Here is a 22,985-nt window from a genome sequence, read left to right on the forward strand (position 1 = left end):
TTCTACCCAAAACCAAGACACGTGAGCCACCGCAACATTTCAATAATCTTTATTTCATAAAAAAGTCAATTCGGTTTATATCAGATTAAAGAAAGTAGAAACCAATAATTAGCTGGCGAGGCATCTTTCGAAGGGGGGTGGGGGGAGCAGAGCGACCTCGACAGGCAGTACAGGACGACCCAAGAGTCAAGAAAATAAAAAGGTGGTGAGAGTTTCAGAGACTGAAACATGAGCTGGGGAGGGAAAAAAGAAGAAAAACCTTTTGGCTAAACTGCGTTAACATTTGTCGTCGGCCTCGTAGTTGCATGGCATGAAGGCAGACTGGACTGTTAACCAAATCCTGGTTCAGATCCAAACCAGCAGCAGCAGCCGTCCAGATTACATGGAATGTTTTGTATCCAAATTACAGAAGGCATTACAACAAGAAAAGAAGTAAAGGGAGGAGGAGGAGGAATCGTCAATTTTCTGCTTCCACCTGGACATGAATGAGTTAAGGACAGAGCCCTTCTTACATTTTGCTGTGTGGAGCGGTGGAACGTGTGCGTCGGGGGATAAATAAGTAACAGGAGGTAGAAGAGAAAGAAGGGTGAAGACATTCTACTGCTCCTGCTGCTACTTGTACAAAAAAAAGGAAGAAAAAAAAACAAGCTCGTCTGGCGGTGGAGGTTCTCAGTCGGCCTCCTCTTCGTCTGATTCTGACTCTGGAGAACAAACAGGAGGCACAGGGCTGAGTGTTCATCAGGCAGGCGGTGCAACTGGTAACACAGGGCAACATGTGCGTCTCGTTGTCTTACCTTCCTCTGCGTTCTTCAGCCACTCCACAAACTTTTTCATCTGCTCGAGGAACACACTCTTCCCCTTGGCAACGTGGGCTTCAGTGTACCACTTCAGAATGGCCTCCTCGCTCAGCACGTCCGCTGTTCAGAGACAAAAAACACACCGGACTGAAACACGACGTTCAAAGAGCCGGAAGAATGCACGATGAGTTAAAAAGACGCTTGACTGATGCTTGGTGGGAGGACTTGAAATGTCAGCCATTGAGTGGATTTTAAATTCATCCAATCGGAAGTGTTTAAAATGACACCAAGCATTAGAGGTTGTCGGTCAAGAAATGTGGAAAGAAATGACCTCGTACTTCTCAGCGTTAAAAGTGAACCGACTTTCATAAACCTAAAACAAAACGAGACAGACTGTCAGTGGATGTTTGAACGAGAGGTCGCTGAGCTGAGCTCTCCTCTCCCTGTGCCGGACACCAACCTTTGTAGAGGAGCACCACGATCTTCTGGAAGGCCTTCATGAAGTGGATGTTGTCGTAGCAGTACTCCTGGATCTTCAGCAGCAGGCTGAGCTCGGACAGACCCTGGGAGGTGAAGGCTTTCAGCAGAGGGCTGTATTGCTGCAAAAAAAACAAACGAACGAGGTGAGCCGTGTTGGAAAAACCTGCCGTCGACGACGTCACCACTTCAGCTGGCGTACCTTCAAGTGTTTGATGGCTTGTTCGGTCACCAGCTCTTCCTTCTTGTTCCACTCCACGGAGCTCATCACGCTGGTCCAGATGATGCCGATCATGGCCTGCTCAGAGAGGCTGGCCTTCTTCATCTCCTCCCTGGCAAAGGCGATAATCTGAACCAACCCAAACATGTGGGGGTGAGTCGACCATTCAGAGGACGCGTGTGTGTGTGTGTGTGAGAACCAAGGCCTCCGTGCAGGCTCACCTCCTTCTGAGGGTCACCGCGGGACATCTGCTCCTGGAGCTCCTTCTGCAGCTCCTTGCGGGCACCGATGGATTGCTGGTTGCGGGCGAAGTCGGACAGCTCCTTCAGCCCGGCGTCAGTGAAGTACTTAGAAAAATGCTCACAGCTCCGTTTGTTGGCAGGAAAGAGTTCCTGGGAGGCAGAGAGGCCAAACAAATGAGCAGAGAGCGTACACACCATCACTGCAGACTGAGCAAGTTTACCAAAGGTGATCGATTTACCATCAGCCTGTTGTCCATGCCAACTTTGCGGAGACTGGCAGCGACAGAGTTGATGTCCTTCTCGTTGATCCATGACTTGAACAGCTTGACAGCGAAGGCTGCAGAGACTCCTGATAGAGACGGAGGACATGTTAGTTCTGTTGAGCTCTCACTGATGAACGTCATGCGTTCTCACAGAAGGACCCGTCCCCTCACCCTCTTTGACGAGGTTCTCGTTGAAGAGACTGCTCAGGATGGAGGCTGATATGTTGCCGTTGGCCAGCAGGATGCCGGTCAGCATGGCTAGTTTGTTGCGCTCAGACTCAGTGAACCCCTTTAGAAACAGCAGCAACTACAGAGAAGGAGAAAACAAACGGTTAACTAGTCCGACATCTGTGGGAGAATTCAGCCTGGGTGTGGTGGGAGCTACACAGCACACAAACACTAAACTGTAAAACTGTCGCACACACACACGGCGAACCAGCCCAACAAGTCTGAATTCAGCTGTAATGATAACTGATAAAAATGTTTACACACAAACTCACCTTCTTGATCTCCTCTTCGAAACCCTTCTCCAGGTACTTGTAACGCCTGATCAGCTTGTTAAAAACCTTAACACAAACAACAACACACATTATAAGCTTTGCTTTTTGACACGTGCTCCTCTGCATCCTCAGCTGTTGGTGCTTTTTTACCTGAGCATATGCTTGCATCGTCTCCAGGTCTTCTTGTGCCGTGAAGAGGCAGAACTCAGTGCGGGTCATGTCGTCAGACAGAGTCCCGCCTGGGGCTGAAGCGGACAAACGGTCACGTTTAATGACTTCCTGCTTCATAATAAGACTTTTACGCACGATCTTAACGGGCAGTAAACACTGGAGCTACTCACCCAGCATGCCGCCGGCCACCAGGATGTCAAAGAGTGTCTCTGCATATCGGCGGTAGTCAAGCTTGGCGCCAGAGGCATCAAGAAACTTTGCAACCGCTTCCAAATCAGTGCCAGTTTGATTCAAGCCTTGTACGATACTTTCTTGAAACTGAGTAGGGTCAAATCTCTCCTTTTCATCTGTAGGAAAAGGTCATCGAGTCAGGAGGGCAAAAAAATAAGACAATAGAAGTAAAAATAACACGATAAGCTGCACCGCTGACCTCTTTTCCTCGTTTTGAAACGCTGGCCGGTTAGCGTTGGCTTTTGCTGCTTTTGATTATTCATAAAAGACACCCTGAAAAAGACGACACACACACAGAGTTAATGTTTACACAAGTTGCCACACAAGGGAAGAGCACACAGTGTTCCCTTTAATTATGTTTTTGTATTGCCGAGCGTCAGGGTGTAACCTAGGAGCGCTCCGTGTCACAGCGAATTAAAATTAGGCTCAACAATACAGTCTGTGAGGTCAACGCCAACCTAAAGGATAAAGCCAGCATCATGGACAAAAGGAGTCTCTATTGTGTGACGGACCACAGGACCAGACCCTGGATTTTACAGCCATGAAGTGTGGCTTGTTTTGTCTCAAAGTGCACAGTCAGCAACATTTAGAGGAAAACTGTTGCTGTGTGATTCAGGAAATTGCTCTCTGGAAGTCTGCAGATCAATATTTATGAACACTTAAGAGACTTTCAGCAAACTACAACAGTGGATGAAAGAAGGGAATAAAAAGTAAAACGTGCAGTGACTCCTCAGCCTCAAACCATCTTATAAATCCACAGCTGGTCCTGGAAGAGACTTTATTCATGTAAACTGAAGCTCTGACCCTTATTTTAAATAAAAAAAGACACTTAGTTTAGCATAAAGTTAGCACACAAGCCGAGAAAGACCAAACAAAAGACGATACGTGGAGGTACAATGGTGGGTGCTGGGCAATTAAAGCAACGCAACTTAAAACTTTATTTAACGCACACAGGGGTCACCCTGAAACAAAAACACTGTCGAAATATTCAAATCGTATCATTATCTTGTCGGTTTGAACGATTAATCTACTGATGTGGAGCTGGCTAACTGTGGATTAGCACAGGCTAACTCCGGGCCTCACCATGCGTCGAGCCATCGCAGCAGGCTAGCCGGGCCCGCTAGCTAGCTAGCTAGCTAGCTAACTCATGTTTGATTAATTGGTCAATCACAGCTACTTAAACTACATAAACGACACGGTGAGCTCATCTCTCCCCAGACACAGCTAGCTGTCGAGGTGTCATTACAAAAGCTGCAACAGTACCGAAGCGGACCGGAGGATTGTGAAGTGAATGCTAAGTTAGCTAGCCGAACTAGAGAGAGAGAGGAAAAAAAAATCAGAATTCGCCCTCCATCGGCGCTCATGATGCCAACATTACCGGATAAAACCGGCGCTTCCACGGAATAAGGAGACAAAATAGAGCATTGAGACAAAGGCTGTCGTGTTTGACAACACACAGAAGGTGAAAATAAAAGTACTCACCGAAATGAATGCAGATAAAAAACGGTTATTAACCAGGGGAATTGAACCAAGTGTCGAGTCTCTGAGCGGCCCAAACAAAAAGACCTTCCCGACAGGACTTCCGCAGCCTCCTCCCGCTGCGCATGCGCCATTTATAGGGGATTTCCGTTGAAGAAAAAATGGAAAAAACCTTTTTATTGATTTTATTTTTAAGCACTATAAATATTTTAATTCATCAATTGAACCAATGATTCATATTACGCTAATTTTATATTTTTAAAACGTCACATAATAACTTTCAATTTCTCCAATTATTTGTCTTTATAAATATTGTCAATAATTTGTTATATTATTATTATATATTATTATTATCATTATTATATATTATAAGTAGAGGAACAGACAGAGGCGTAAACATGCTGTATGGACCTTTGGAGGAGGTGGAACTGATGGATTTATGTTCGGACAGTCAACCATGTGACAAGAAGCGATGCTGATCAGCACTGAAATATCTGACCACCCAAAGCCCAAGCCTCACACTGACCCTCTGCTCTGCCGCTTAACACACTCCACGCCACTCGTCAGCATGTCTGCGCCCAGTGAGCTGGTTTTCTTTGTCAACGGGAGAAAGGTGAGCACCTTTATTTTAACTGGCTGTAAAAATCCATCAATGTGATACTAATACAAGAAAAGATGCTCAGTGCGAAAACACTGTAAACTCATTTAAATTGTGTATTTTTTTCCACTTAATCGCCTCTTTGTCATGTTTACTGTGCAGATATGAGAAGGAAAATGTTCAACTGCTCCTTTAAACATATCAGACTGTGGAGGACACACACACACACAGACACAGACACACACACACACACACACACACACACAGACACACACACACACACAGGGGGGGGTCCTGGAGGCTCATGACAGTCAGCAGTCTCACACTGAAATCCATTAACAGGGCCAAGATGTTATTTAACCGTAACACCTTCCGTTCATACACAGCATGAAGTCCCCTGATGGAGCCGTGACAAACGGCTTCGGCTCAGTGACTCCTGTCACTCGTTGCTCCACCTTTTAGCTCATGTTTGCTCATGCCTCACAGGTGGTGGAGAAGGAGGCAGACCCAGAGGAGGTGCTGCTCAGTTTTCTCAGGAGGAAAGGTCAGCAGCAGCGTCCTTCATTTCAAAGTGAGGTTTTTTTTTCAATCATTAAATAAACATAAACGTGTGAACCCATCCACCAGTTGGTCTGACCGGCACCAAATATGGCTGTGGAGGTGGAGGATGTGGAGCGTGCACCGTCATGGTGTCCAGATACGACCGCACCCAGGAGAGAGTCCTGTATCCTTTCACAGTTACAGATTGTCAGCACTGCTGCGCTCGTTCTGGGCCCTGACCTTTGAACCCCGCAGACACTACACCGTCAACGCCTGCCTGCAGCCCATCGTCACGCTGCACGGAGCCGCTGTGGTGACGGTTGAAGGCATCGGCAGCACCAAAACCAAACTCCACCCTGTTCAGGTAAGCGGCGGTGTCACTGCTGTGATGCGTGGCGCTGGCTGTTCTTACCCTCACTGATCTCTTTCAGGAGCGGATAGCGAAGGCTCATGGGTCGCAGTGCGGCTTCTGCACTCCTGGGATGGTGATGTCCATGTACACTCTGCTGAGGAACAAACCCCAGCCCAGCATGGAGGACATCAGGGAGGCTCTGGGAGGTAAAACAAGCAGTAAGCTGCATGGACTTCACCGTGTGAGTCCTTTGATAAACCTTTGTCTCATTTCGAAGGGAATCTGTGTCGGTGCACCGGCTACAGACCAATAATCGACGGATTTAAGACTTTTTGTGAGGTTTGTTAGTGACACTTATCTCCACATGAACCCAGAAATACCACAAAAATAATCAAAGATTTTCAGCAGGCATCTGGTTGCTGCCAAAATGGAGGAGGAGGAGGAGGCTGCTGCTTAGAAGACGGCAGCAAAAACGGCAAAGAAGAGGAAAATGATGTAAGTGAAAACATCACAGGATTTTTCTTTCAGCTCTGGGTGTCACTATAACTCTTCTTCACCATCATCATCATCTTCAGGTCTGTCAGGAACTCTTTCCAATGGAAGATTTTTTACCTCTGGATCCTTCTCAGGACCTCATTTTCCCCCCAGAACTGATGGTAACACATAAAACTACACTCAAACTGACAGCTGAAAAAACAAGGGATGGATCTGGATCTGTTTTTTTGTAGATAACGGAAAAGAACGTCAGCACAGGTGCTCTGTATTTCCATGGTGAACGGGTGAATTTGGTGGCTCCCTCTGAGCTGTTGCACCTCCTGGAGCTGAAGGCTGAACATCCTTCAGCTCCTCTGATCGTAGGAAACACAACTATCGGTAAAGCAGTGATCATAGAGGTAAACAAATGTCTCAACAGCTGCTGAAGTGTGTTTTTTCTTACCAGGACCAAAGATGCTTCTGCAAGGAGTCCATCATCCTCTGGTAATCTATGCTGGGAGGGTTTCTGAGCTCGCGGCGGTCACATGGGGGAAGGACGGTCAGTTTGATGACACATTAAATGTGTCTTTGTGTGTCTGAACCCACACATTCACCTCACCGGTCCTTCAGGCCTGACGGTGGGAGCCGCATGCAGCCTCAGCCGGCTTAAGGAGGAGGTGGAGAAGGCTGTGGCAAAGATGGAGGAGGCAAAGGCCAGAGGATACCGAGCGCTGCTGCAGACACTTCAGTGCCTGGCAGGGAGACAGATACGCAACATGGCGGTAGGGGTTTACAACAACATTAAAGTATCTATGTGCACCGAGGTGAGGATAGTCACAAAGAAGCTGCACAACAATACACATAAACAGGACTGTCTTTTTGCAGACTGTTGGTGGAAATCTCCTCAGTGCTAATCCCAAATATGACCTCAGCAGTGTGCTAGCTGCTCTGGAGTGCACTCTGCGTGTCACTTCTAAAGGTACGTCGTCTGATTGTTACACTTCCTCCTGGGTACAGTGTTAAACACAGTTTAAAATGTGTCTTCAGATGGAATGAGGAGCGTTCCTTTGGATGAAAAACTTTTCACTGACTTTGGGAAAATGTCTCTCAGGCCTGATGAGGTCCTGCTGTCCATCCAAATCCCCAACACTAAATCTGTGAGTCAGGCGGCTTTAACATGAATGATCTCAGAAGAACTTCTGGTGGTGATGCTCCGTGTGTGTGTCCACAGTGGGAGTTCGTGGCCGTGTACCGACAGGCCCAGAGGAGAGAGCTCGCCTTCTCCTTTGTGAACGCTGGGATGAAGGTGGCCATCGAGCCGAGAAGCGACATTGTGAAGAAGCTCAGCATCTTCTACGGCGGAGTCGGACCCACTCTGGTGAAGCCTACACAAACGTGTCAGCAGCTTGTCGGCCGGTGTGTTTACTGTCAGATGTATGTTGATTCAGAGAGAAGCGCAGCTGTGACAGCACCTGTGTCTCCTCCAGGTCGTGGGGGCAGGATCTTCTTTCTGAAGCCTGCGGCCTCCTGAAAGACGATGTGGACGTTTCAAAGGTGATCCACGGAGGGAGGGCGGAGTATCGCAAGACGCTCGCCATCAGCTTCTTCTTCAAGTTCTACATGCACGTCGTACTGGAGATAAGCGAGAGGGTGGGAAAACAAACAGCGATTCATCTGTGCTTTTGTTCGAAGTAACAGTGAGTGATGAGCTGATTGATCTCTTGTAGGGTGTTGCAGACGTCAGTCTTCCTCTCGAGTATCTCAGCGCGCTCGAGCCCTTTAGGAACGAAGTGCCGCAGGGTCAGCAGTCTTTTCAGGTATTTGTTCATGAAAGAAACCAAACAGGTTGAATTCTTTCAATGAAATAAAAAATTTCATCTCATCTATAGCTTGTACCCGAGTCCCAGCCCTGCACTGACCCCGTGGGACGTCCCAGCATGCATCAGTCCGCCTTCCAGCAGGCCACAGGCGAGGCCAAGTACTATGACGACCTGCCACCAGTCCAAGGAGAGCTCTTCATCTTCATGGTGACGAGCACGAGGGCCCACGCCAAGATCATGTCAGTAGTGCCGTGATGATAAAAGGGGGACATAGCGCCCCCTGATGGTTATATCAGGGAAAGCCTTTAACTTCATGTTCTTGTGAACCTGTCCTTGTGAACCAGTGACATCGACCCGTCTGACGCCCTGAAGTCGCCTGGCGGTGTTGCTTTTGTGTCAGCTGGAGACGTTCCTGGAGCAAACCGCAGACTCTGGTTCAACAACCCAGAGGAGCTGTTCGCAGAGGAGGAGGTACTCCACAGCTTCATCACTGTCAGACTTCATTCTGTGGCTGTGTGTGTGTGTTAACGCTGTGGTGTGTGTGTGCAGGTGCTCTGTGTCGGTCAGATCATCGGGGCTGTGGTGGCAGAGAACAGGGAACAGGCCAGGAGAGCTGCTCAGAAGGTCCGCATCACCTACCAGGACCTGCACCCTGTCTTCTTCACCATAGCGGTAACATGAGCTCATCCTGAGGTCAGAAATGGGTCAACAGGTAGCCACGTTCAGGGATCCTGTTCTTCTGTCCTTCAGGACGCCATAAAGCACGAGTCTTACTTTGAACCCAAACGAAAGGTGGAGAGGGGAGACGTAGATGCAGCCTTCAGGACGGCCGAACACATTTTTGAGGGTAACGCTCTTTGTTTATGAAACACCTGCTTCCTTTTGAAGATATTAAACATGTGATGACGTCTGCAGATGAGATCTACATGGGCGGTCAGGAGCATTTCTACATGGAGACTCAGGGACTGATCGCTGTTCCCCGAGGAGAGGACGAAGAGATGGATTTGTTTGTGGCCACTCAGCACGCCGCCTTCACTCAGGTCTAAGAGAAAACTACTGACACAGCTAAAGTGTGACCACGTCTACCCCGCTTTCTTATTTTAACCTTCTTTTCTGCACCAGGAGCTGGTCGGCATGGCGCTGGGCGTCGACTCCAACAAGATCACCTGCCATGTGAAGAGGCTGGGCGGAGGGTTCGGAGGGAAAATCATGAAGATCGCCTCCCTGTCTGCTATCACTGCAGTCGCAGCACGCAAGTAACGCAACTGAAAATAATGTAAAACTCTCAGGGAAGCAGTGAGGAAGCGTGACTGTCTTTCATCTGTAGGACCGGGAGGGCTGTGCGATGCTGTCTGGAGCGCGGCGACGACATGCTGATCACGGGCGGCAGACACCCGTTCCTGGGAAAATACAAGGCAACAGTTCAATACTACAAAACTGACCAACAATGTTGGCTTTCAGGCCGGATACGTGACCTCTGACCTCTCCTCCAGGTTGGGTACAACAGTGACGGCACTATAGTGGCAGCGGACATCACTTACTACAGCAACGGAGGATGCACGCTGGACGAATCGGGGTTTGTAAGTTTACACAGAGCTTTTCGTTCATAGACGTTAATAAACAACATACATCACAGATGTGTGCTCCTGTGGTGTGCTTCAGATTATGGACAAAGCAATCCTGCACATGGACAACGCCTACAAGATCCCCAACTTGCGAGGTCGGGGTGTGGTCTGCAAGACCTACTTGCCATCCTACACCGCCTTCCGTGGTTTCGGTGGACCTCAGGGGCTCACCGTGATGGAGAGCGTCCTGCACGAAGTGGCGGTTCGATGTGGTCTGCCTCCTGAAAAGGTCAGAAGTCACATGTGGAGCAATGGGGACAGGGATTCTTTGAAGCTAAACTTCTGTCCTAAACCAGGTGAGAGAGGTCAACATGTACAGGGAGGAGCTGTGCTACACCCACTACAAGCAGCCTTTCTGCCCCACGGACATGGTTCGCTGCTGGGACGAGTGTCTGGAGAGGGCCGACTACCAGGAGCGACTGCGAGCCGTCCGACTCTTCAACGCCTCCAACCGCTGGAAGAAGAGAGGCATCGCTGCCGTTCCACAGAAGTTTGGTGTCGGCTTCTCTAAAGGCTTCTACAACCAGGTGGGTCTTTTGTTAAATAATCGGGTTTTGACTCCTCCTGATTTGATCATTTGTGTCCAGGGTGCAGCTCTGGTGAACATCTTTAAAGACGGCTCGGTGCTGGTAACACATGGAGGCACTGAGATGGGACAGGGCATCCACACCAAGGCCATACAGGTGAGACCTGTCCCTTCCTGCTTCATCAGTGTACTGTGCCTGTCCACGCTCATGAGTTCACCTCTGGTCCTCCAGATAGCCAGCCGCATCCTGAAGATCCCCATGTCCTCCATCTTCATCAAGGAGACGTGCACGGGAAACGTCCCCAACGCGGCACCGTCGGCCGCTTCCTTCGGCACGGACGCCGTGGGCATGGCTGTAAAGGTCGCTGCTTATTCTGTAGCTTCACAATAAATAAACATGCGACTTCCATCACATTATTTTGTGTATTTCACAGGATGCGTGTGAGAAGCTGATGAGGCGCCTGCAGCCGCTGATGGAGAGGAATCCCAAACACACCTGGAAGCAATGGGTAGAGACAGCAGCTGTTCTTCCATCACACTGGAAGGTGTCGGTGACTTTTCATCCTGTTTCTTCTCTCACAGATTAACGAAGCTTTCTTCCAGAAAATCAGCCTGTCTGCGACTGGATTCTTCATGTAGGTTGACTGCAGATTCTCCTGCTGTTGGTCAAAGTGTTTCTGAAATAATAACGTCGCTGTGTGTGACAGGGGGCCGTCCACCGGCGTGGATTGGGAGAAAGGCGAAGGTCAAGCGTACTACTACTTCACCTATGGCGCCTGCTGCTCTGAAGTGGAGATCGACTGCCTCACCGGGGATCACAAAGTAATGATGATGGAACTTAGGTGAGCGTGTGTTGTCTGACAGCTGGTAATCACACTGTGTCTGCTGCAGAACATCCGCACGGACATCGTGATGGACGTGGGGAAAAGCATCAATTCTGCTCTGGATGTTGGACAGGTAGGAGGTCAGATCTGTGCATCACATCGGGGTTCTGATAAACATGTGCGGCGTCTTCCAGGTGGAGGGAGGCTTTGTGCAGGGCGTCGGCCTGTACACCATCGAAGAGCTGCAGTTCTCTCCAGACGGAGTCCTGATGAGCAGAGGTCCATCTCGGTACAAGATCCCGGCCCTGTGCGATGTTCCAGCTGAGCTCAACGTCCACCTGCTCGCCGACGCAGAAAACCCCAACGCCATCTACCTGTCTAAGGTAGCAAGGATTCACACAGGTCTGCTGCAATTTAAATGGCCTGACACTGACATGACACCTAAACTCTCATTTCAGGGTATTGGCGAGCCCCCTGTGTTTTTTGGCGCCACCATTTTCTTTGCCATCAAAGCGGCAATTGCTGCAGCACGCCAAGAGCGAGAACTGGGGGAGAATTTCCGTCTGAGCTCGCCCGCCACGGCGGAAAAGATCCGCATGGCCTGTCAGGACCAGTTCACAGACATGGTACGATGCTAAAAGACATTATTATTTCCATGACTGCAACATTTCATAGACTTTACAAATAAATATGGCCGCCAGGAGCAAGGATATCACACAGTAGCATCCTAATAAACACTGGTGTTCATGTGCTGCTACCTTTCCTTGTCAAACACCTCATTAACTGCACTTCCTGTCACTCTCGCAGGCTTCTCCTCCGGTGGGTGAGACGGCAGCGACGTGGTGCATCGATGTGTGATCGGCCTCGGTCCACAAGAAGACAGATCTGTGTTAGTTTGGCAGTTTAACAGTTTATAGTCAAACGCTCAGTTTATTTGATTAAAAATGTTCCATTTTTATGCAGGAACTGTGAAAATCAATCATTCTTTTTATAATACACAGTACATTGATGTGGATATGTGGATGATTTCTATTAGTTTGTTAGTTCAGATGTTTAAGGCCCACGGTTTGAATGATCCAGGTTTGCTGGGTGGAATCTGGAAACAAAAATAAAAACACAAAACATTGAAATCCAAATCGATATAATAAGCAACCACTGATTTCTTTTGTTTACAGGACAGATTCTCTACTGTCGCTCAGTTTTAATAACTGAGAATAAATAAATTAGATAAAATTAGATTTGATTATGTGTTCTGACAGTGTCTCACATGATGCATTCAAAGACCATTGGACAGTTCACCGTCTCTTGATTGTTGTGTGATGAAACAAGAATGCTTCTTAGAGCCTGTTCACACTGGGGAAATCAGTCCGGCTACAACAGGATTCGGGCCGTATCTATCTCTCGGAGGTGGATCTAGCCGGATCGGCTTACATCTGGCTCAGGTCTGAACGCAAATGCAGCTAGTGAATCCCACTAGCGACGTGAAACTTCTGGTTCACAGGGACGCCGTATGTAACAACCGTCAAACTACGACAGCTTTGCCCCGAGCTTATTTCCCACAGGGCTACAAAGGAACAAACTGCTGTTTGGACCAAAAAAAAAACAAAAGAACAAGCGACATGGGACAAAAAAAAACACACAATGCATGTACACATGCTATACCGCAGCCTGGACGGACTCTGTATGTTACGAGGCGCCACCTAGTGGTTTGGAGGACAACAAGGAAACCGGAATAAGCAGGATTGAGTAAGGACACACATGTGTGATTTGAAAATAGGTCTGAAGGTATCCAGCTTAAAGGCTATCTGGATTCAATCCTACTCTAGCTGGACTGACTCTCTCCAGTGTGAACAGGGCCAAACTTGAAACGTCGTTTACAGGGTGTAAACTCTACTGTTACCTTCTGAGTAAAAGGGGAGGCGCACGCCAAACAGGCTCTTTCCGGTGTTGCGGGGCTGTCGAGAGGAAACGGGCCAACCAGTCCGGAGTCGGAGCGAGCCGCGGCCACGGCCTCTTTGATGGCAAAGAACACGGCGCTGCCCAAGGACAGGACGGGCTCCCCGATGCCCTGCAGAATGATTAACAGCTGTCAGTGTGTGATCAACAGATCAATAACCGACAGGAGGTACAAGGTCTGTACTTTGGAGGAGTAGATGGCGTGGGGATTGTGGGAGTCTGGTAACAGGTAGACGTTGAATTGAAGCGGGACGTCACAGACTGCTGGGATCTTGTACTGAGACGGACCTCGGGTGTAGAGGAGGCCTGAGGGGGAGAACTTCAGCTCCTCCAGGGTGTAGAGACCCAGACCCTGCATGAAGGCTCCTTCAATCTGAAGAGAAGGATGAACTTCCTATTTAAATCCAGCTGACTCTTTCACTAAAAAGCCTGCTCTCACCTGTCCGATGTCCACAGACGGGTTTATGCTTCTACCGATGTCGACCACAATGTCCGTCCTCACCGTCTGCAAAGACAAACATCAAGTCACATCGCCATCTTTGAACGGAGTCTGAGGGGCGCCGGCTTCAGTCCTCACCCTGCAGTCTCCGGTCAGGCAGTCCAGCTCCACCTCGCAGCAACATGCTCCGAATGTGAAGTACGCATAGGGCTGACCCTCCATCTTGTCCCAGTCCATGTAGAGGTCCGGCCCTCTGAGGACACACAAGAAGTCACCACCCGCTCCGTGTCTCATTAAAACCTGAGCTTCCTGTCGTACCTGTGGAACCCGGTGGCTGACAGACTGATCTTCTCGAAGAATGCTGCTCTGACCTGCATTCAGAATAAGATTAGACCGTTTTCTCACCGCAAACGCTGCAAAGTTTTTTATTTTTTAATCACATCATACCCAACTTTCCCATGATCCTTTGGGGTTCTTCTGTCTGATTGGCTCCAGTCGTTGGTACAGAGTCTGGCAGGCGTTCTGTTAGAGAGAGAAAACTCAGATTAGAGGCTGGAAGTGATGCTCAGAGAAGAAGGAGGAGAAGAAGAAGAATCACCTTGACTGCCATGCCATTGGCGTCGGTGCCAAAGGAAGCAGCAGACGGGCAGGTGTTGGGAACGGTGCTGGTGCTGGTTTCACTGATGTAGACCTTAGAGGGCGGGACATGAAGCTCCCGACTGGCAACCTGAAACAGTCTTTATTTATCATCATGATTTTTTTTACTTTACTTTTTATTTCTATATCTATATTAGGTCATACCTGCTGCATCTTGGTGTGGACACCCTGACCCATCTCCGTCCCACCATGACTGACCAGAACAGAGCCGTCCTTATAGATGTGGACCAGAGCTGCAGCCTTACACACACACAGTTTATGATCAATATGTACAGCTCAACATGTCAAACCTGCAGAGAACCCGCTCAGACCTGGTTTAAGAAGCTCTCTGCGAAGGCGATGCCGTATTTGATGGGGATGATGGCGACGCCTCTCTTCTTCCAGCGGTTCTGCTGGTTAAACTCCTCCACAGCTCGCCGGCGGCTGCTGTAGTCACACTTGGTTTTACACTCCTCCCAGCAGCGCAGCATGTTCTCTGGGCTGAACTCCATCTTGTAGTGAGTGGTCGATGGTCCGCTGTACATGTTGATCTCACGGATCTGAGGATTTTTTTTGTTTAAATTAGACGCTGAATAACAAGAGTGGACATGTGGTTGGGTTCTGTGTAACCTCATCAGCAGGGCGTCCTAACGCCATGGCCACGTCGTTCACCATGTTCTCCACCACCATGAGGGTCTGCGGCACGCCGAAGCCCCTGAAGGCGGTGTTGGAGGGCAGGTTGGTCCTGCAGGCGGCAGCGCGGCCTCGCAGGTTGGGGATGTTGTAAGCGTTGTCTATGTGAAGTAGAATCTTCTCCACAACCTGCAAGGAGAGAGGAGAAACTCCCCGCTCACATGTTCCATCCTCACAGTCACTGTGTGTCACTGTGTGTTAAACCCACCAGGACAGATTCATCCACAGTGTTGCCAGCGTTGGTGAAGAACTGGATATCTGCAGCCATGATCCTGCCATCCTTCATGAAGCCCACCTGAAACAAAGCGATCACAAATCCTGACACATGCTTCAGAACCTGAAGCCTGCCCGAGGATGCTTGCCGAGTCTGTTACCTTATACTTTCCCAGGACAGGATGCCGCGCTCCTGTGATCAACATGTCGTCGCCCCGCTCCAGAACACAGCGGACAGCCTTATTGGTCCTTAAAACACAGAGTGGATAAGTCATACTGAGGAGGAAGTTCCGATCCTGGCCGGCTGGGACTTACTTCCACGCAGCCACAGAGGTGATACAAGCCAAGATGGCCGTTTTGGTGACCTTCCCTCCAAAGGCGCCGCCAATCCTTTTGACATGGCAGGTGACTCTGTTGGACGGGATGTCCAGCGTCTCAGCAACCGCATCCTGCAGACAGGGACAAGCACAATCGTCTTCGAGAGTCCGATTTCTCTGGTGAAAAAAGACGATGTCTCTGCGCACCTGAGTCAGAGTCGGCCACTGAGAGGAGATGTAGACGTTGAACTCCGTCTCCTCGCCAACAGGAACGACCAGCATGCTCTGCGTCTCCATGTAGAAATGCTCCTGGCCACCCATCCGGATCTCTCCTGTGGAAAACAACACAGCTCAGGTTGGAGGATTGAATCTGAGCTTCTGTTCTACAGATAACTTACAGACCTTCAAAAATCTGATCCACGCTTTTGAAAGCTTCAGTCACACTTCCTGTCTCGATCACTCGGCGAGGCTCGTAGAACGAGGACTTCTCGATGGCTTCCTGTCACAGTAAGGAAGGATGAACACCATGAGGACGGGGAGAGAATTAAACACCTTAAATAAATCAACAAAACACTGACAGACCTCAACAGTGAAAATGGGATCCGGCAGGTCTTCGTACTTGATCTTCACAGCTGCCGCTCCTTGTTTGGCGTGCGTCCTTGAGTCAGCGACCACCGCACACACCATCTGACCGATGCACGACACCTGCACGCAAACAGCAGGGCGATGTTATTGTGCAAAAAGACTTCAGTACCGAGCTGTTTTACTGACCTCAGCCTCAGCCAGCAGCTCCTCCTCATAGCCACACATCGTGCGGACTTTCTTCCCCGGAATATCTTTAGCTGTGATGACATCGACCACACCAGGAAGCTGCAACGCCGCGCTCACGTCCAGCTCTCTGACGTACAAAGAAAACATGTCAGGGGACGCTTCATGAGCGAAAGGAAACTCTACAAGGTTTCTCCTTACGTGATCTTAGCGTGTGCTCGAGAGCTGGTGACCAGGACCATGAAGAGCTCGCCCTCGGTTTTGGGAATGTCGTCGCAGTACACAGCTTCGCCGGTGGCCTGGCTGATCGCAGAGCGATGCATGATGGGACGCCCCACAGGGTCCTGGGTGCTCTGGTCCTTTGACACTAGCTGCAGCAAAGAAGAAGAAGGAAAGAGGAAATCAAACGTGTGGAGTGAAAACGAGCTCTGAATCAGGAGCGTCTCCTGACCTGGAACTCCTGCAGGCTGGGCTGGATCTCTCTGGGTAAAGGCAGCATCCTCTCAGGCAGCTCATCTGTGATCACATTCTGGAGAAACGTGTTTGCTGTAAATACATCCTGCACGATGTAAGACGTGACTCAACAAGCAGTCAGTCGTACCATGTCTCTGAGCTTCTGCAGGACCTCCAGGTTGAACTTGAAGAGAAGGCTGAGAGTCAGAGACAGACGGAACTCGACCTTTCCTCCCGGAGCTGAGGGAGGGAGGAAGAGCTCGCCCAGGAGGACGTCATAGGCCCGGTTCAGAGTCTCATCATCCCACGACCTGAATGCGAAAGGAAGACGTGTGGATCTGTGCGGAGTATGAAAGCACGACAGACGAAGGAAACACAGACCTTCCCACTATGGCTGCACAGGTTTTGGAGGCGCTGACGGTGGATGGAGCCACTCCTCCGTAGTAAAGACTGATGTCCTGAACCACTCTGGATCCCTCAGAGAAAAACACCCTCATCCCGGTGGTCACGGTGGGGAAGGAGCTCTCCTTCCTCGGTGCCTGACGGAGAGCTCGCACAAACTCCCCCTGCAGGACAGAACAGACATTCAGACTTCAGAGAACAGCTTTAGAGTCGCTTAAAGTTTTCCTCACCTTTCTGGAGAAGGGGATGAACACAGAGGTGACGATCTCGTCCGGCTTTAGGATCGTTTTTCCAAATCCTACGAAGAAGTCCTGATTGATGGGAACCTCTCGCCGCCCACCTGAGGGGGTCAGACAGAACGTATTAAAAGGAGAAACTCTTCAATCTTTTCATCCACGTGGCAGAAACTCACTGCTGGACACGAGGCTGACTCTACAGCTCCCTGCAGCCAGGACAGGGTTCAGGTCCGAGTTCGGGTACGCACTGGCAATGTTTCCTCCAAGAGTCTGAACACACACACACACACAGGACACGTGTTACAGACTCTTATTGTCATTAAGTCTTTTAACAGGTCTCCTTACAGCGACATTACGAATCTGCTGGTTTCCCAGGTTCTCCAGCTGCTGCTTCAGGGCTCGGATCAGCTCCGTCCTCTCCTCTGGAAACTGAGGGAGCAGCTGCTGCAGCAGAGAGTGGACCTCAGACAGACTGCAGCCCGCTCCCACCCAGACACCTGCGGAGAAAGACACGTCAAGCAGAAAAAGTGCCGCGTCGCGGCCCGGGGTGGGAATTGATACGTTTTTATCAATATCAATGGCATTGTCAATTCTGCTTATCAATCCAATTCCTTATCAATTCCTGAGTAGCTCCCTGAATGGCAACAAAAAGAAGTTCTACACCAGCGGGGCCCACACTTTTTATTTCAGGCTACAGTCCTCCGTCTCTGTGCCCGCAGCATTTAGCTGTCTGACGGTTTGTTTACACCACCTAAAAACTTGTCCCAAAGATCTTCTATTAACGCTAAGAGCTCTCACTCCTTCGATCCTTCACGCTACTACATACACACACAAACACGCAATGACGCAGGCGATCAGGACAGAGTGAGACATCTGTGTTATAACAGATCTTTGAGGCACCATGAGGATAGATCGTAGCCTAACATTAAAATATTTTCTAAATGACATGTGATCCACCCGCACAAGAAGAAGAAGAGTCAACATCAGCCTGTGTGTGTGTGTGTCATCGTCACTTTCATCTAAAATGCAGAGAAAACCGGGAGATGTTTATATGTAGCTTGGCTTTATTCATAAAAAAAAAACTGCGTATGCTGCAGTTGCAAGGCGACAGTATGCTGATGCAGGATATTATGTGACAATCGGAGTGGAGATTTGAGCAGCACTCCTCAGGCAGTCGAACATATGACATTCTGAATTGGGACACAGCTTGAGTTGTTGCAGAGTGTGTGACGCAAATGAACCGCGGAGCAACATTTCAGGAAAACTGGAAAGCAGGGAAATGATAGAATCGTTAAGAAGAATCGATAACGTAAGAGGTGCAGAATTCCGATGGAATCGGTCAGTTGGAACAGGGTCCGAGTTGGAACCGGGTCCCACCCCTAGTCACAGGCCTCAGAGCTGCTGCCTGCAGCCGGTACTCACCCTGAGCTGTCTGAGAAACTTCAAACAGCTGTGTGACTCTGGAAGGAGAGATGATCAACGGATGTCTGACGCCTTTGAACTTGATGTCAGGGCCTTCAACACAGAGAAAGACAGATCTGTGTGTGCATTCTACAGGTGCTTCCTGTTGCCAGTAGGTGGCACTGTTTCCCCCCTGCTGACCTATGTTGGTGTTGCCCATGACGAGCGGCGCCTGGGGGTGTTCCGCCTTCAGCTGGATCAGCTCCTCCAGCGAGGCCGGGGACACCCAGGTCATCCTCTCCCCGTGGAAGGTGAGCTTCTGTGGGTTTGCCGTCTCTGCCATCAGCTGTGGAGGAAAAACAGCTGCACATAAATATCACAGACAAATTTAAATCAATTTAACGAGCTGCTTCTTACAATCAGCTCCGGAGGGAAGATGAGCTCCTGTGTGGGGTCCAGCGGCAGAAACTCTTCTTTCTCAAACAGCCGTGGCCTTTCCTGGAAATTGATTTATCACAGACATCATGCCTGAATCTCACGTCTAAAAATAAGCACCTGAGATAAAGCAGTTCTCTGAACTCACATGCTCGGGTTCATCTGCGTCTCCTTCTCCATTCAGACAACAGCTTCCATTGGCCTGGCAGCAGTCGGCTTCCTGTTGGATTTAATTTAGAAGAGTGTCACACAATTATCACATTTTCTCACCGCGTGACGCTACATTTTTAGCATCACAGCTGCTGCTGGAATGCGTTTGTTGTCTGTACCTGACAGAAGGTCCGGCAGCCGTCCACTATGGGCCGATATCCAGTGCAGCGGCACAGATTACCTTAAAGAGGGACAGAAAAAACACCTGCAGACGCTGCTCAGGGCTCAAATACACCCACTGAAGCTGCCTCTAATCAAACCCACACTTCCATGTTACCAGTTTAAATCTAGATCTAAAGCAAGTACACAGGACAACCAACCAGCCAGCGCCTGTGTGACGTCCTCCATGCTGGGCTGAGGTTTGTTCCTCAGCAGTGTGTACATGGACATGACCATCCCCGGGGTGCAGAAGCCGCACTGCGACCCATGAGCCTTCGCTATCCGCTCCTGAAAGCAAACAATCAAGGTCACTGCATTGTTTTTTATTTTAATTTTTTCAAAAATCTGTCATCTTTGTAACTGTACCCAACCTGTACGGGGTGGACCCTGGACTTTGTGCTGCCCACGCCCTCCACGGTGGTGACGGCGGCTCCGTGGAGCTGACAGAGCGGCAGCAAGCAGGCGTTGACCGAGTAATGGCTGAAGGTGCAGTGAAGGGAAACATGGGGAGAGTCTGACTCCTGTGCTACGACAGGGTGAAGGAGGTGAAGCACATGTCACACTGGTTGGCTGCCAGGAAGGGAAATTACAAGCTGCAGTGTTGGCACATAACCAGCAAACATCCAGGCTCCCTCTTTGTTATCCATGAAACATTCCAATTTAAACCAGCCAACGTGGCTGAGCTAATTGATTTTCCTGCTCTGTGGTGCTGTCTGGCAGACTGAACAGTGCTTCTAGTGTCGCACACGTAACGACAAACAAAAGGATACACGATGGTTTTGGTCGCAGGTTGGTAGCGTGACACCATAACCGTGCACGCCCCGCAGCCTCCACCTCCACAGCCATACTTGGTTCCGGTTAGCCTCACTGTAGAAACAGTCAAGGTTACAACAAGCCTCAGGTGTCAATAATTCACTCGATTAATATGTGACTTTAAAAGGATACGCTTCTCTCTGAGGAAGGACAACAGCATCGTCTCAGGGTCCGCATGCTTTTCTGTTACCTGTTTCAACAGAGAGTGGGAACTCGTCACTGTTTTTGACAACATATTTGTTCATATTTGTAATTTTAAACTAGATTCTTGTTATGTTAAACATTAGGTCGCTAGCCAACATGCTATTGAGCGCCATAACTTGGTTGTTACAACCTCAAGAGTGGTTTTTAGTCAACAAGCTCACTGGCAAATTAACTAGCTATTTTTAAACGACAGTCATCAAGTGCAAAACAAGTAGCTAACTATGTTTAAGCTAGCGAGCTAACTTTATACCAAGCTCATTTGAAGCGGGAGCTCTTAAAGTTCCAAACTACCCCACCAAAGAAAGATGGCCGACATGCTAGCTAACTAGCTAACAGCTAGATCTTTCTGTTTAGTGGACACTTTCTAAAACTAGCATGCTAACTGACAAGTTAGCGGCTAAACATACGTCACCAGAAAACATGGCGGGCCTTATGTCCGCCATGTTTTCTGGCTTTATTTATTTCAGCACTTCTTCCGGCAAAAACAACAAATTAAACGCTCTCTCCGAGTTTAAACTAGCGAGCTAACTTTATACCAAGCTCATTTGAAGCGGGAGCTCTTAAAGTTTCAAACTACGCCACCAAAGAAAGATGGCCGACATGCTAGCTAACTAGCTAACAGCTAGATCTTACTGTTTAATGGACGCTTTTTAAAACTAGCATGCTAACTGATGAGCTAGTTTGTTAGCGGCTAAAAATACGTCACCAGAAAAAACATGGCGGGCCTTATTTATTTCAGCACTTCTTCCGCCAAAAACAACAAATTAAATGCTCTCTCCGAGTTTAAAACAGTTTTTAAAAAAATTAAAATAAACACAAACACTGATAATACATTGAGCCACCGCCACACTGAAAAAGGAAAATGGTTTTTAACTGTATATATTTATATAAATAAACACGCTGTCTGGTCGATGACGTTGTGTTTTTTAATCGCAGCTCATTATTACAGTTTCAGCTTTTAATGCAAATCACAAGTTTCACAGCTGGAAACTATTTCCGTCACAGAATCTGACGGGTCACAGATGTTCACGTAACACTCACTTTTTTCTTTTTTTTAAAACGTGACAACTCTTCCTCTGTTATGTGTTCACTCTGACAGACCCGTAGATCACTGTTAAGCCCCGCAGACCTCCTGTCAGCAGCACCGTGGGTGCTAAAACCACTTGTTGCGTGAAAATGATCATGACTCTCAGCTTGTTAAACACTGAAGCTAGCAAAGCTAAAAGTCGCTCCTCTGTGGAAACAGCGTTTATTTAACAACATAAACGACAAACTCACCTTTCTTCCGTTAACGAAGAAGCACAGAACATCTCCTTCTTTCCCTGCAAACATCTTTTTTCAAGTGCAGACGAACAATTTGACAACACGAGTGGAAAGTCCGTGGGAGCCTCAAGCACTTCCGGCTGACTGCAACTTCAAAATAAAAGCCGCGGAACATTGTGAAATAAAATGTGTCACAATATCATGCTTGGCTTGTCGCTTATTTAGCTTATGTGTAGAATTAAAAAAGAAAACATCAAACAATGAACGATAGAATTATTTAGTGCCGCATATTTATATATTTGTTTTTACCAAAAGTGTTTTATTTGTGTGACACAGCGGCACTGACTTCCGGTCGCATCCTGCTGCCTGACTCTGACTACATGATGTTGTGCAGGGCTGGGAACGCCCACCTCCAACCTTTGTGACCCCTGCAAGACAAACACTGACAAGAGACAGTGTAAGAGCAAAACCTCAATTTATATATATGAAAAATATATAATTTATATATATGAAAAAATATCAGCAGAAGATCTGGATGCAAAATGACACGTAACACCGTCAGAAAGAGCGTCAGAGTCCAGCCTGACGGGGGATGGAGACGCTGTCCCCTGATATGTGACCTTAGTCCCCTGTGTTAAACATTAATGTGTGTGTGTGTTATAAGTTGACGGAGTGAGACAGCAAATTGAAATGAAAGTTCTTACTTTAATTTGAGCCTAGTTTAGTTCTAATCTAAGGAATGGATTACAAAAACATCTAAAGCTGAAGGTTTTTATTTCACTATATGAACCCAACACTGACCTTATGTGTCAGCCTGTTCTTGTTTTGTAAAATGACATATTATGGTAAAATAAAGGTTTAAATAAATAATACATTCATAGCATAAATACTATAATCAGATATATGGAACTACTAAAGGCAACTAACTGATTCATAAAACAGCTTTTGGTGTTATTATTGTGTGACTATGGGCATATGACGTAGTTTATCTCAACGGTAACCGCGTTTCACCTTAAATCACCTAATGTTTGCTGTGTAACCAGCTCTGTCTGTGCTGAGTTAGGGTGCGCGATGTTCCATTAACAACAACGTTGGCCGTCTTCTCTGTGAACATATCCGCCGGTCCGGGTTTTCCTTCAACAGTCAGACGTCAGACATGGTGCATTGAAAGGAGTAGCGGGCGGATCAGCTGCTCTCGGTGTGTGCGCATGCGTGTGCGCTTATGTGTGTACGTGTGTGTGAACGCGG

The 22,985-nt window shown here is 48.4% G+C and overlaps 3 protein-coding genes across 6 annotated transcripts; 1 reads left to right on the plus strand and 2 right to left on the minus strand.

Moving 5' to 3' along the window:
- Positions 1-33: 33 nt before the first annotated feature.
- Positions 34-4,507, minus strand: bzw1a (basic leucine zipper and W2 domains 1a). Of its 3 annotated transcripts, XM_028425265.1 has the most exons (12): positions 4,384-4,507; positions 3,101-3,174; positions 2,841-3,017; positions 2,650-2,744; positions 2,500-2,565; positions 2,171-2,306; positions 1,976-2,085; positions 1,716-1,886; positions 1,477-1,623; positions 1,258-1,396; positions 795-917; positions 34-701 (listed from the first exon to the last, which is right to left on the minus strand). In XM_028425265.1, the coding sequence occupies exons 2-12, from the start codon at positions 3,162-3,164 to the stop codon at positions 670-672; spliced, it is 1,260 nt and encodes a 419-aa protein (XP_028281066.1). In that variant the 5' UTR covers positions 3,165-3,174; positions 4,384-4,507; the 3' UTR covers positions 34-669. The 3 variants fall into 3 exon arrangements, with proteins under 3 accessions (XP_028281066.1, XP_028281084.1, XP_028281075.1); XM_028425274.1 differs by lacking the exons at positions 34-701; positions 795-917 and adding an exon at positions 956-1,170; XM_028425283.1 differs by lacking the exons at positions 3,101-3,174; positions 4,384-4,507 and having other exon boundaries at positions 2,739-2,744; positions 2,841-2,918.
- Positions 3,013-12,195, plus strand: aox5 (aldehyde oxidase 5). Of its 2 annotated transcripts, none has more exons than XM_028425197.1 (35): positions 3,013-4,993; positions 5,465-5,522; positions 5,606-5,702; positions 5,774-5,882; positions 5,950-6,076; positions 6,148-6,209; positions 6,276-6,365; positions 6,446-6,526; positions 6,599-6,743; positions 6,811-6,903; positions 6,975-7,126; positions 7,230-7,323; positions 7,392-7,501; positions 7,576-7,760; positions 7,832-7,994; positions 8,072-8,161; positions 8,234-8,403; positions 8,509-8,635; positions 8,714-8,836; positions 8,915-9,011; positions 9,080-9,204; positions 9,287-9,420; positions 9,492-9,579; positions 9,658-9,744; positions 9,827-10,018; positions 10,086-10,316; positions 10,377-10,472; positions 10,548-10,676; positions 10,750-10,824; positions 10,898-10,950; positions 11,023-11,137; positions 11,207-11,272; positions 11,334-11,522; positions 11,598-11,765; positions 11,947-12,195. In XM_028425197.1, the coding sequence occupies exons 1-35, from the start codon at positions 4,853-4,855 to the stop codon at positions 11,995-11,997; spliced, it is 4,113 nt and encodes a 1,370-aa protein (XP_028280998.1). In that variant the 5' UTR covers positions 3,013-4,852; the 3' UTR covers positions 11,998-12,195. The 2 variants fall into 2 exon arrangements, with proteins under 2 accessions (XP_028280998.1, XP_028281008.1); XM_028425207.1 differs by having other exon boundaries at positions 6,279-6,365.
- Positions 12,042-21,880, minus strand: aox6 (aldehyde oxidase 6). Its single transcript, XM_028425220.1, has 35 exons — positions 21,753-21,880; positions 20,403-20,460; positions 20,228-20,324; positions 19,829-19,937; positions 19,619-19,745; positions 19,418-19,479; positions 19,237-19,308; positions 19,071-19,151; positions 18,855-18,999; positions 18,675-18,767; positions 17,598-17,749; positions 17,429-17,522; positions 17,247-17,356; positions 16,996-17,180; positions 16,763-16,925; positions 16,613-16,690; positions 16,363-16,532; positions 16,165-16,291; positions 15,976-16,098; positions 15,796-15,892; positions 15,601-15,725; positions 15,392-15,525; positions 15,238-15,325; positions 15,072-15,158; positions 14,801-14,992; positions 14,503-14,730; positions 14,336-14,431; positions 14,133-14,261; positions 13,982-14,056; positions 13,853-13,905; positions 13,673-13,787; positions 13,535-13,600; positions 13,280-13,468; positions 13,040-13,207; positions 12,042-12,235 (listed from the first exon to the last, which is right to left on the minus strand). The coding sequence occupies exons 1-35, from the start codon at positions 21,804-21,806 to the stop codon at positions 12,185-12,187; spliced, it is 3,993 nt and encodes a 1,330-aa protein (XP_028281021.1). The 5' UTR covers positions 21,807-21,880; the 3' UTR covers positions 12,042-12,184.
- Between the last annotated feature and the right edge of the window lie 1,105 nt (positions 21,881-22,985).

The sequence above is a fragment of the Parambassis ranga genome, chromosome 2, assembly GCF_900634625.1.
Source record: "Parambassis ranga chromosome 2, fParRan2.1, whole genome shotgun sequence".
NCBI classification, from domain to species: domain Eukaryota; kingdom Metazoa; phylum Chordata; class Actinopteri; family Ambassidae; genus Parambassis; species Parambassis ranga.